Source organism: Herpailurus yagouaroundi, unplaced genomic scaffold (assembly GCF_014898765.1).
Source record: "Herpailurus yagouaroundi ecotype Mexico unplaced genomic scaffold, PumYag 142, whole genome shotgun sequence".
Taxonomy (NCBI): domain Eukaryota; kingdom Metazoa; phylum Chordata; class Mammalia; order Carnivora; family Felidae; genus Herpailurus; species Herpailurus yagouaroundi.
This window is the reverse complement of record NW_024412397.1, coordinates 27861347-27874067: the sequence shown is the minus strand read 5'-3', so window position 1 is coordinate 27874067 and position 12721 is coordinate 27861347. Positions and strand designations below refer to the sequence as shown.

The window sequence follows — 12721 nt, the reverse complement described above, 5'->3', positions numbered from 1 at the left end:
CCAAAGGGAGTACATCTCGATCTGTGATTATGCACACGGCGACAGGTCCTGTCTCCACAGCCCCCCATGCCCCGAGGCCAGCAGCTGCCTGGGCTGAATCCTTGGGGGATGAGTTCGAGGCTTGTCAGGCTTCATCTGCTGAGCCGCCTGGAATTTGGAAAACAGCGAGTGCCCATGAGCAGGGGAAGAGGAGGGTGATTTGGAAGGAGAGCAGCTGGTGTCCTGGGGGGCCTCTGACCACAGCTCCTTCTGGAGAAGCACCGACAGCTCCCTGCGCCCTGCACAAAGGCCCTGAGCCCAGGGCCAGGGAGAATGTGGATGCATGCGTTCCAGCGTGTTTGTTAAATAGTTGACCGCCATGCTTCACTGTCTCATGGAAAACACTTTGTGAAAAGCAAAGCGGAAGGAGGGGGACCAGGAGAGAAAGAACTACCAGTGGGGGCAGAGGGTCTCAGGACCACACCCGAGTGTTCCAGGGCATCACACAATGTGGAGTGATTGTCTGCAGTGTCAACATCTTCCGGAAGACGAGAGGAAGGCCTTGTGAGGGCCTGTCCTCAGAGGAACGAAAAGAAGGACTGTGGAGACAGGCCTACCCGGACTCTCTTCTTGCAGGGAGCGGCCAGGATAATCCCAAACAAACCCCAACCTCAGCCCACTGGGGTCAGATTCCCGAATCCCCACGTCTGGGAAGTCAGAATGCAATGCCGGTGGGTTTCAGAAGCTGGAGGTGAGGTGGAAATACCAAAGCATGGAGGGTCCCCTGTCAAAGGAAACATTAGAAATGCAGACCGCTCGTTTCTTTGTGGAGACTGCAGCTTCACCGGGGCTCCTGGACACTCAGCAAATGAAGCGTAATGCAGTTCCCAGCCCCCTCCCTGTCCGTACCTGCCCATTCAGCAGGGACCCCTACCCAGGAGAGGCTTCACAGGCTGCACAGGGCATTTTAGGCGCCAGCCTGGTAGGGCCAGCAGGCTAAAATGCCAGGCGTTCTCTGACACTCAGCTGGCGAATTCTCAACAGGAGATCCGTGTTCCAGAAGATGCATGAGATCCCATCCTTTTGCCATATTCTGAACATGTGACCCAGTCAGTGCTGGGAGTGGTCCTGGGTCACCAGGAAGGGCGCCCAGCATATGGGGGCCTTCCTGTGGGACCCGGGGCTGTTGACACTCAGCTCGGTCTGGGGTTGGGGTGGAGCTAACAGAGGATCAAAGTGAACACGTCACACTCTTTGCTGCCCAAGAGACGGGCCAGTGTGTACGAAGGAATTTAGACACTAGACCAAGAGGATAAGCACAATCAGCATGTTAACCTCAGGCACCAAATAATTGCAGCAGAATGATTCTGTATTGGGAAATAAGCATGCTGAGAAGCCATGTGGGAGGTCCTGGGGCTCAGGAGAAAAGGCAGAAGACGGAGCAGGAACAGAAGGGAGAAAAGAGAGGATGTAGGCGAAGCGGGAGAGGGTGGTGGGGTGAGGGGACAAGACCAGACGCTGTGGAGAAAGCAGCCAGGAAGAAATTCCAGGATAGGCAGTGGTTTAATCTTAAGATGAGGGAGTCTGTCTAATATTCCATTTTAAGTCATTTGCTTGGCTGTGCTGGGAACTCCCTCTGGTGCCCTGAGTATTGGTGAAGTCTGATGCACTCAAAAACACCTTGTAGCCCGTGTGTACGTGTGTGTGTGTGTGTGTGTGCGTGCGCGCGCGCCCGTGTGTGTGTGTGTGTGTGTGTGTGTGTGTGTGCGTGCGCGCCCGTGTGTGTGTGTGTGTGTGTGTGTGTGTGTGTGTGTGTGTGTAAGGCAAGGAAAAGGAGCTCAGTTCCAGTTGACATGCGAGTTGGGTTTGGGTGACACAGCGTGGCAAGGAGGGACCAGCAGCAGACAGCGAGATGAGAGATTCCGAGCCAGACCCCAGGGCGAGGGTGGGGGTGAGGGGTGGGCTGGAACACCTGCATCTAAATAGCACAGAGCACGGTGACCTCTGCGGCCCTGGCGTCTGGGTCACCCAGGCAGCCTGGGATTCCTTGGAAAGCGGTGCTCCCCTCCCAGGCCCAAGGTCTCCGTCTTGAACTGAATGCATCTTAGATGGCGAGGACTGACTGTGTCTTTGCAATTCTCTCTGCAGACATTTCCCTGGGGTCTTGCGGCAGCCAGATTCATCCTTCTGGGCCGCATCGTAAATCGGGCCTCTGCTGATCAGCTTGCAAGCAAGGCCTGCCACAGCCTGTCCTCCCCTCCTGGCCCCTTGCTGCCTCCATGTGTCTGCAAGCTGTTCCCCATGGTCTAAACTACCTTCCTCCTGCCCCTCTGTCATCTGAGTCTTTCCCTCACCCAAGGCCCAGATCACCTGCCCTTCCCTATAAAGTCCCACTCTGGCCGCCCTGACGGTATGACACTTCCTGAGCCCTGGCTGTTTGCCAACAACTGGGAGAGGGGCCAGAGGGATGAAGCAGACTCCCCTCATCACCCCTCCACCTGGCATACCTGTGCATGTCACCTCTCCAGCCTCCCAGGACATATGCGATGCTACAAAAGGAGACCATCTCCCAAACCACCCACTCCCCATGGGCTCCTGCAGAGCCCTCCAGGCCAGCCTGCCCGGAGTCCTGGCCAGACCTGTGCCCCTGCTGTCCCACCTGGAGCACCACACAGGTACAGGAGAGACCTCGGAGTAGCAGGGGGAAGGGGTGTTGACTTCTGTCCACGGGGCTGGCGGGAGGGCCTGTATGTGACGCCCGGAGACCTCCCGGCCCTGCTCGTGTCTTAGCCCCTCTGCTGTGAGGCAGTACCTTCCACACTGAGAAGGAAGGCTGGATCTCACACTCCTGGAAATGGGGACTCAGGGACAAACCTTCACACCAGCTCATGAAGGGTGACTCTGGGGCCTTCCCGAGAGGCTGTTTTGACAAATGAAAAGGCCGAGGGGGAAGAGTGAGGGCACTAGGTGCAAGAAAGTGGGAAAGACAGTGAGAAATGACCATGAAAGGAGAAAATGGCTCTTTTTGTTTCAAAAGGGCAGGCTGGGGATGCTAGAAACCAGCTTGGCTGCATTCCCAGAGCCTAGTGGCTTCTCCCTAGAACGGTGTGCTCGGGGGAGGTCACATGGCAAAGAGGATGGACATTTCATGTCTTCCCTTTACCGTGCCCACATCACTGGTGAGAAAGACTTCCACAAGCCAGTCACTCTGCAGTGTAAGCAGTACAAGAAGGCGGGTACCCCGTTCTGCAGAAATGGACAAAATAGGACGTTATGCCCGCCTCGATGGGATCGCACTTATCCCACAGCCCGCGCTCGGGGTAAACCTGGGACACGGGGCCAGGTCAGTCTGTGAAGCACAGAGTTCGGGGATGTCCTGGCCTGTGGTCCCCACCCCTCTATAGCCTCCCCGGCGCCCTTGGAAGTGACGACCTGGAAGCCTGCAGGGGAAGCTCCCACGCACCCTCTGGGCCACAGGGCCAGCGCTTGAGGAAAACGTCCACATCAAGTACCTGGGGTTTGAGGACCAGCTTGATCATCTAGGAGCTCCATGGCTCAGAGCTAATCTCCACTCCTCTCTAGGCCTCAGTTTTGCCATGAATAAGTTGAAATAAATTTAGTGGTTTTTCAAACTTTTCTTGGCTATAGCACTCTCGGTACAAATAAAATCTGACTCCGAAACTCGGTGGGTAAGACAACCATCAGTGAGCTACTCTGCAGGAAGGATGGAGGCACGATGGGCCCAGAACCAACGGACCGATCCCTGGTTCCATTCCGCACAGATTGAAAACCAGGGCCTGGACCACGCCTGCAGCCCCTGGGAAGCTCTAGAACGCTAGAATTCCGCCAAAGCATTCCCATGTTTTGCTCTGGGTATATCTGTGTGCGCCTGTGTGCGGTCGGGGGACAGGGTCAAAACAAAGAGATAGCAGCCCCTGCTGTCAATGGATCACAAATGATATGGGGAACACAGGTGCACACACGAACACATACACAGAGCACGTCTACACAGACACGCACACGAGCACACGTGCTAGCCTATACGGCTGACTCGAGTGTGCGTTAGCAGGTTTAGTGTGACACTGGGCCCCTGGAGAGACACGGGTGCAGAGCACTTTAAGCTCATGCTTCCTTTGAATGCATGCTTTTGTTTCTTCCTCTCAACCGCCCTGTAAGTTTGGTAAAAGGGGAATTCTCACTCCCAGATGCTAGATGAGGAAGCCAGGCCGTTGGATGCAAAGAGATTTGGCCAAAGTTACATGGCAACCACGTGGTAAAGCTGGACCTAGACCCAGGTTTCTTAGTCCTGAGTGTCCTCTCCCAAAGCAAGGGACAGCTAATAAGTTCCTGGGGAAGTCAGAGATCCAAAGTGGGCGATACTTCTCACAAAAGCCAACAGGGGAGCTAAGGAATATTGGCTGGAGATCACTGGGAGAGACCTGGTTGACAGAGGCCCTGTGCCACCTAATATGCCTGTGGACACACGGGTCTTCTCCCTGGGCTCCAGAACGGCACCAACCCCGACTGATGGCCCGTGACCCCAACTAAGGCCAAGTTGGTACTCACTTGCTGGTGAGGTGGAGCTTGGGAGAGAGCCCATTCTCTCCGAAAATGGTGATGAAGACATTGGCATCTGTCCCTGCGCCGCGAACATCCCCCGTGGCTATGACCACCTCGTAGACTGGAGGAGAAAAGAGAACACATCACGGGCTTCTGAGAAAACCCAGAATCCTACAGGGGCTTGGAGAAATCACAGCTCCTGCCAGCTGTGCAGAGGATATCCAGCCACAAAGGCGTCTATTCTATAAACCCCGCTCCAGCCCACAAGCCACCGAGCCAGGGTCAGAGCCACACCGACTCCCGTGTAAGACCCAAACCTCCCATTTAATGCCACACATTCATCTTACAGGTGAGGAGCCTGCAGGCAGCAGGGAAAGCCCAGGTCACATACCACTCGGTGTCAGCACTAGAGCCCAGCCCAGGGCCTCTGGAGGCCTGGTCTGTGATCTTTCCAGCACGGCACTCATGTGCCTCCTAGACCTGGCCTTCTTCAGAGCCTGCACCTGCCCCTCACTCTCCTCTCTGCCCTCTACGAACACAGCTGCATTGCCAGCCCTCGTCTCCCGTGAGCTCCCGGGCGCTGCCATCACAGGCTCCAGACAAGGCATCCCAGAGCCGAGCAGAGCTTTGTCCAGTGTCCCTTCTTAGCAGGGGCACTGATTTCCCTTCTCTGAGGTTCCTAGAACCTTGTGCTGTTTGTTGTCGATGCCTTTTCTCTTGAAGTCCCTGGTTCTGATGAAGGTCTCGATCAAGGCACTACAAGACAAGAAAGGAAGCAGCAGTACATTTGCACAACTCCTTGTCTCTGGGGACAAACAAATCCTAATTCTTCATAGCCTACACCACAAGGGTGCCTGATCTGTACACAAGCCCTCCTTGGACGACTCCGGGGCCTGAAGCGTTGCCCACACAGCTTTGCACGTACATAAGGGCCTTTCCAAACTGAGGGTCCACAGAAGAATGAGCAGGATGGTGGAAATCCCAGGACCACATCACCTGCGAGAAGACAGAGGCCTGGAGACGTGTGGTTTGGAGAAAAGGAGAGTCTGGGGCACGAGAGGGATGAGGAAGCTGCCTCAAAAGCTGATTTCAAGGGCACACAGCTCCTTCAACAGCACACTGGCCATAAAAAATGTGATAAATTGGACTTAGTGAAAATTAAGACCATCATGAGAATGAAAAGGCGAAGATATTTGGAACGCATATGGCTATCAAAGGACTCATAAGCAGAAGATATAAAGAAGCCATACAAATAAATAAGGAAAACAGATACCACACTATTAGGGTAACAAATTGTTTAAAAGATAAACACACACTTACAAGAAGACCCAGACATTCCACTTTGGGTATTCACCTGGGAGAAATAAAAACATGCCTTCTCAAAGACCCACGTACAAACATTCAAAGCAGCTTTGTACACAACAGCTCTACACTTGATCTTAGCCAAAAGGCCGAGAAGCAATAATAATGGCTCTAAACTGGACACAACCTAAATATGCAACCGCAGGTGAACGGATCAACAAATCGTGATATAACCATACGACGGAATCCTACTCAGCAACAGAAAGGAGTGAACCACCCTTATATGCAATATAGGTGAATCTCAAGCAGGTTATGTTGAGCAAAAGAAGTCAGACATAAGACACTGCACACTATAATGCCATTTGCATGAATCTCTAAAAAGACTAAACTATTTTAACAGAAAGCGGAACACAGCTGCCTGGAGTTTGCAGCATGGAGAATTGACTGAGGAGGGGCTCAGGGAACTTTGGGGGATACTTTAAACGCTCTATACATAGATTGGGCTAATGGTTACACAGAGGTGTACATTTGTCAATGCCCATCAAACAGCACATTTAAAATCGATACATTTTGGGGCGCCTGGGTGGCTCAGCCGGTTAAGCATCCGACTTCAGCTCAGGTCATGATCTCGCGGTTCATGAGTTCAGGCCCTGCATCGGGCTCTGTGCTGACAGCTCAGACATGGGGCCTGTTTCAGATTCTGTGTCTTCTTCTCTCTCTGGCCCTTCCCCTCTCAAGCTCTGTCTCTCTCACTCTCTCTATCTCTCAAAAGTAAATAAACATTAAAAAAAATTTTTTTAAATAAAGTAAAATTGATGCATTTTATTAAAAAGTAGTTACAGTTCAATAAAACTGTATTTCAATAAAATTGACAAATGGGCCAAAGATTTAAGTAGGCAAGTCATAGGCGAAGATATCCAAACGGCCAATAAACATATGGAAGAGTGTTCAGCATCACTGTTCGTCGGGGAAATGCAAACTGAAATTACAATGAGATACTACTATATCCCCACCAGAATGGCTAAAATTAAAAAGACTGACAGTGCTAAGTGTTGGCAAGAACGTGTCCTGATCTGAATGGTAATTACCCAAGCACACACATACCTGAAAAGTCACCCAACTGTATCTTTGTGAAAGTTTATTACTGTATATATATTATTCCCCAATTTAAAATTTTTTAATTAAAAAACTTAATTCAGATGGCCAAAGAACGATCTCGCGGAGGACACATATCCCGGGGAAAACACAACATTCTGTTTGGCTCCAGAGGGGACGACCCCAACGAACAAAGTACCCTCCCTGGTCAGCACAAAGAACCATCAATGGCACCATAGCATTGCTCCTGGCACAGAGCCTGGCACGTGGGAAATGCACAATAAATAATTACCTGGGGGAATGAATGAGCAAATGAATGTGTCAATCGATGAAATGAACATAGACTATGGAACTCAAGTGACCAATATCTGACCCCCAATTCTACCATTACTGGCTATGTGATAGCAACCAAATTTTGTACACAGCCTCCATTGCCTCATCTCTGAAGCAGGAACAATTTCTTCCTTGAAGGATTGTGATCAGGATTGAATCAAATAAAACAAAATTTTCAGTGTTCGTTTTCACTGACTCTATCACTTGCATTTTGAGGAACTTATCTTACAGACGCTCTTCCACAGTTGGATAAAAGATATGCGTTCCTCGAGTGGTAGACTGCCCTCATAATCACCACCACCATCATCACCATCATCCCTATCATGGTCGTCATCATCTCCATTGCCAGCATCAAAGGCATCATCATCATGCCCGCCATTATCCCCATTAAAAATTCTCAGGGAGGCTGCCTTGGGATATTGTACCGCAACCGATGCTGGGCAAGCCTGTCTGGGCTGCGCAAGAGGAGAGGGTCTCAGGGCTGGAAGCGTGTGCCGGATGGCCCCCAAGGTCCCTTGGATCTCAGGTTCTGAAATGAGTCACACTCTTCCCCTCATGGCCCTGTCCGAGCCAGGAGACAGACCAATGCCGGGGCTCAGCCTTCCCTCAGAGGATTAACGGAGCCGCTCTGCTCCCACTGGCTGTTGCTGAGCTCCACTGTAGCCTGGAGGTGACCTGAAGAACAGAGAGGGACACCGAGGCCTTTCTCCTTTTCCTCCTTCTTCTTCCCCATCCCACTCCCCAACAGTCTCCCAATAATGCAAGAACTGGAGTTCAAAAGAGTGGGAGACATGTTGTTCTAGAAGCGAGAGAGTAGCAGTGACCACGAGGGTTCAGCATGTGACTACCATTAGCAGCATCCACGTTTACTGCCAGTGTCCTGCACCTGACTGGGGGGCCTGTGCGCCCACATCTCTTAGAAATGTCAGCGTTACACCCACCTCGCCTTGCTCTTCTCCAAGCGCTGGTACCACAGTCAAGGTCAAGCTGCACAAGAGCAAGCACGAGCCAGACCAGCTCGATTCAGATTCTGACTGGGACTTGGTAGCTTTGTGATCTCGGGCGAGTTATGTAACTTCGCCACGCCTCAGTTTCCCCATCTGAGAAAGAGGACAAGGACCCCACCTGCTCCTCGGCTGGTTGTGAGGATCACACTTGTTAGTATGAGCACAGTTCTCTCGATGCGCCCGGTGCACAGAGCACCATTCCGTCTGGCGGCACTGAGAGGTCAAGGGGGGACTCGCCTTGAGAAAGGATATTTTAAACTCTTCTTCTCTCTCCCGTCTGCGACTTTGCTCAAGTCACTTAAGTTCTCAGGACCTCAGTCCTTAACCTGTGAATTGGGACTGATCACACCTGCCTTGTTCTTAGGAATCTTCGAGATCAAACGAAGAAGGCTTCACGAAGGGTAAAAAGAAGAGCAAACATGTGAGGGACCAGATAGTCACACAGGCGTGCAGAGCCCCTGAACAGAAGTGGACAGGGTGGCAGGTCCGGGAGCTTTGAGAATGTGCTTCCCGGCAGGCAGCCGTGTGCACTGGGGAGCTGAGAGTACTTGCCGAGGGTGCTGCACCCACATCCAGCTGCAAACACCCCCCCCCCAACTGGTGTGGGCTTGTAGCACCTGAGCTGGGGGAGGGCGGCAATGCCTCACTTGTCCAGGCACATCTTTTCTTCCTGCAGCCCCCACTCCCCGCCTCCACCCCAGGAGGCACCCGGGACATCCTGCCGGGAAAGGGACCCCAGCTGAGCCACGGCCTGCATGCAGCCACCACCTTCTCTGAGCCTGGATCTGTGCTGGCAGCTGGGGGAGGAGTGAGGACAAGGGAAGGAGGGCCCCACCTTCATGGAGGGCGGTGTGGCTAAGGCTTAAGAGGCTACGACACTCCAGGCTTGCGTGAAGCAGCGGAACAATGAAGAAGTGGATGTAATCAAGGAGTTCCCGGTGGGCTGGGATTAAGGAAGGCTTCATGGAGGAGGGGGACCCGAGCTGGGCTTTCAAAGTTAAGATAGGAAGAGGGAGAAAGGGGAAGGCGAGCAAGTCCACGGGCAGGCACAGGGCAGGCGTTCAATGGATATTTGGTGTCTCAATGGATGGATGGGTGAATGAATGAATAGGTGAGTGAATGAATGAATGTGGTGCTTACAGGGACTAGTGAGCCACTTTGGAGTAAGCACGGAGAATTTAAATGCCTTCAGGGGCCAGGCAGGCAGCGTCCATGGGCGAAGCGGACCTAGTCTGAGCGACAGAGAGCAGTGGAGACTGTGATGTCCACAAACTGCATGTCCACAGCCTATAGGCGTTCACAGGCCAAACCTTTGAAAACATGGTAACGGCAAAAAAAAAAAAAAAAACCTGAACACCATCAAACCAAACCAATGACAACCCTCTGCGGGCCAAAATTACTTTCTGGACCCCGGATTCTGCCCTCTCTGATTATCTGGCAAGAAGGTGGAACCCTTCAAAGCAGCCCCATCCACCCCGATCGGCGGTGGGGGCGGGGGTGTGCAGAGACTGGAAGAGCCCCGGGGTGCAGATCAGTAAGCGTCCTCCTTGCTGAGCCCCAGGCTCCATCTCCACCGCTGTGGTGACAGCCGTCCCCACTCAGCCAGGCCAGCCGTGAGGGATCAGGCCTCCCTCTCTCTCCCCTCCACAGCCCGAGCAGGGGCTCTGGGCCGTCAGACCACAGGGTGGAGGCCAGGTTGGAGCCTGGCTCTTGGGAGGCATAGGACTGGAGAGCATGGGCACCGCGGTTCGGGTCTATTCTGTGCCCCTGAGACATGACTAAGGGCAGCTGGCCTCGACTCTGTACAGGGGGCAACCCCGTGTGATGCCTGCCTGGTCACTCCCGGCGACGCAGCACAGACCCAGCAGGAAACTTCGCGGGAGGAGCCGGGTTGGAACCCGCATCTCCTCCTCCAAGCACAGGAAAGGGCCCCGCGCAGCCCTGCCCGCCGCCCGCACCTTTGGCCTTGTAGTACTCGTGCTCCAGCTCCTCCTCGTCGTCCTCTGAGGCATAGTTCAGCAGCTCCTCCTCGTACAGGGCGAGAAAGTCGATGTCTTTCTTTCTCCTCTTTTTCTTTTGGGGCATCATCTTGCCGGCTGCCCCTTCCAGGCACTCGCAGGCTGACGGCACCCACCACCTCGCACCCTCCTGGCCCCGAGGCCTTTTCTCCCTGAGCTCCGGCGCCCACCTCTGGGTCCCCTGTGTCTACAGCCCCCTCCTGCTCCCCTGTCCTCTCAGGCCCCTGAGCAGAAGCCCTGTGCCCTATCTCTGCCCTTCCTGTCCCTGGCCCCTCTCTCTGCCACCCTGTGCGCCTGCCCTGGGGTTTCTCCTTGGGCCTCATCTCTTATTCATGGGGACTGTGGGCACACTGTCTTCCTTACCCCGCCCCTCTCCTCCCCTCATGGAGAATCAGGTGACATCAAGCCCTTGGCATCTTCTCCCACCTGGCCTCACAGCAAGGGGGCCCCCTGGGGCCTCTCCAGGTCACCCCAGGGGCAGGTGGGGGCCTCCCCCATGGAGATCCCCTAACCTCACAGCTAGAGCTGTGAACAACGTCCCCAGGCCTTGGGGCCCTTCCTAAGGAGGGCACGGCCCGGAATCGTCTGAGCTCCCAAGACTCAGAGGCCTCTGTTTCTCTCCATTATTCATGACCTCTGCTCGCCTTACAAAGCAGGCAAGGTTCTTACTGGCTCCTTCTCGTTCCGTCTCTCTGCTTCCATCTCCTCAAGACCGCTGGCTTCTGGAAGAGACCATTTGGCTGGAGGAGACTCTGCTGCCCTTCAGAGACGCTTCTCCAACCAGCACTCAGATAATCCACAAAGCATTTTCTGAGGTGTGAGTTACCGGTACCACCAGGCCAGAGCCATGGACGCTGGAGAGGCGCGTTGCATCATATGTGACCCCCACAATGCCTGGACAGGCCAGTCAAGGTTAGCCAGCATCTGTTTTAACCGGCACTCTCCATTGGCCCACATTGCCCTCTGCACTTTCAAATGAAATGGTACAAGCCCTCTGAGCCCCTCCACTTGGCCGACATTCCCCCAACCATGGCCCCACAAGGGGGGGATTCTGAGCTGGGGCAAGAGAACCGAGTCCCAGGGACCCCTCTCCACCCTCAATCAGCAAGAAAAGTTTCCCTTAGGCCCACTGGACTCCTCTTCCTTGCTTATTTTATTTTGCTAAGATTTTATTAAAGCACTTTGGCCTTAATTTTATTAAGATTTCTTACAACCTGAGTTGTAAATTTTCTGTGTAAATCCCCAAATGCTAGAAATTTCCAGTCTACGTGCAACTCCTATCTCTCTGTCTTGGCAGTGTGAGGTCAAGAGGCTAGAACTGCCTCACTGCCTCCTGGCTGTATGGCCTTAGAGGAGGCCTGGCCCCCCATCGGTGGAAGGGGGATAATGACCCACGAAGGCATATTGGGTACTTGGAGAAAGTGCTCAGTAAGCAGAAGCCTCTGGAACACAGTAGGGGCTTACTAAATGCCTGTGACTCCTAATGAGCGTTTCTCTCTTATTTTGCATGGTGTGTGTGTATGGGGAGTGGAGGGGGGTAGGCAATGCTTTGATATCATCTCAGATTGTTCCAGAAGCCCCCCTTTGGGTCCCCTGTGCAAGGACTGGCCCCATGTGTTCTCCTTCTTCCGTGGGGCCCAGTCCAAGGCAGCACATCAGAGACCACAGGTGAACACGCTGAATCATCTGTGTCCTCCAACATAGGGCAGAGATGTCCGTTTACTTGTTGGTCTCTCCCCCCGCCTCTCCCAGCCACAAGCTCTGAGGGGGCAGGCATCACGCCCCCTTGTCCTGGACCTATCATATGCCTGGCACACGGCGGGCTTCGGTAAGCATCAGTTCAGTGGATGAATGCACAAATTGCAGGCAGATCTGTAAAGCAGCCATGAACACAAGGCCCTCTGTTTCCGAGGAAAACAGTATGGGCTGAAGAGAAGTCACTTTCAATGATATGTTGGTAGGGTGAGTGTCCCAGAATGGGTACTATTCTGAGCACATTAGGCCTAGAGAACAGGTCACTTCCTCACAAATGTGAACAACTGTCCTGTAGAGCAAGCACTGGACTAATCCGTGTGGCTGTGGGCGGTGATTACAGAAAAGCAGGTTTCAACCCAATCCGGGAAGAAGGATGGGACCCCCCCCCCCCCCCCCCCCAGAGGTCCCTGGGTGACACACTGTGGCTGGAGGGCATCGCTCATGACCTACAGCAGGGGGCGCTCCAGCAGCCCCTGTGGATTTGGATTGGACCGCCCTCCATCCGGGAGCTGGGATACTCCAGGAGGCTGGATGGCAGGTGCAAACAGACCGTGGAGGAACCATGCCAGGTCACCCAGCACCACACGACTTTTCACCAGCTCCTCCTTGGTCACCCCTGTGTCCCACCACCTCTCGGCCCAGAGCTGAGTCCACGGACTGTGCCCTTAGCCC

At 53.7% G+C, this 12721-nt stretch overlaps 1 protein-coding gene across 1 annotated transcript in view; it reads right to left on the bottom strand.

Moving 5' to 3' along the window:
- The window catches only part of LOXHD1 (lipoxygenase homology PLAT domains 1), a 160612-nt gene extending 155486 nt beyond the window's left edge, over positions 1–5126 (bottom strand). Inside the window, exons 1-2 of the mRNA XM_040478489.1 lie at positions 4931–5126; positions 4546–4660 (exon numbers count right to left, since the gene is read on the bottom strand). Of these exons, the coding sequence (XP_040334423.1) occupies positions 4546–4660; positions 4931–5126 (311 nt within the window). The remainder of the gene's footprint in view (positions 1–4545; positions 4661–4930) is intronic.
- Between the last annotated feature and the right edge of the window lie 7595 nt (positions 5127–12721).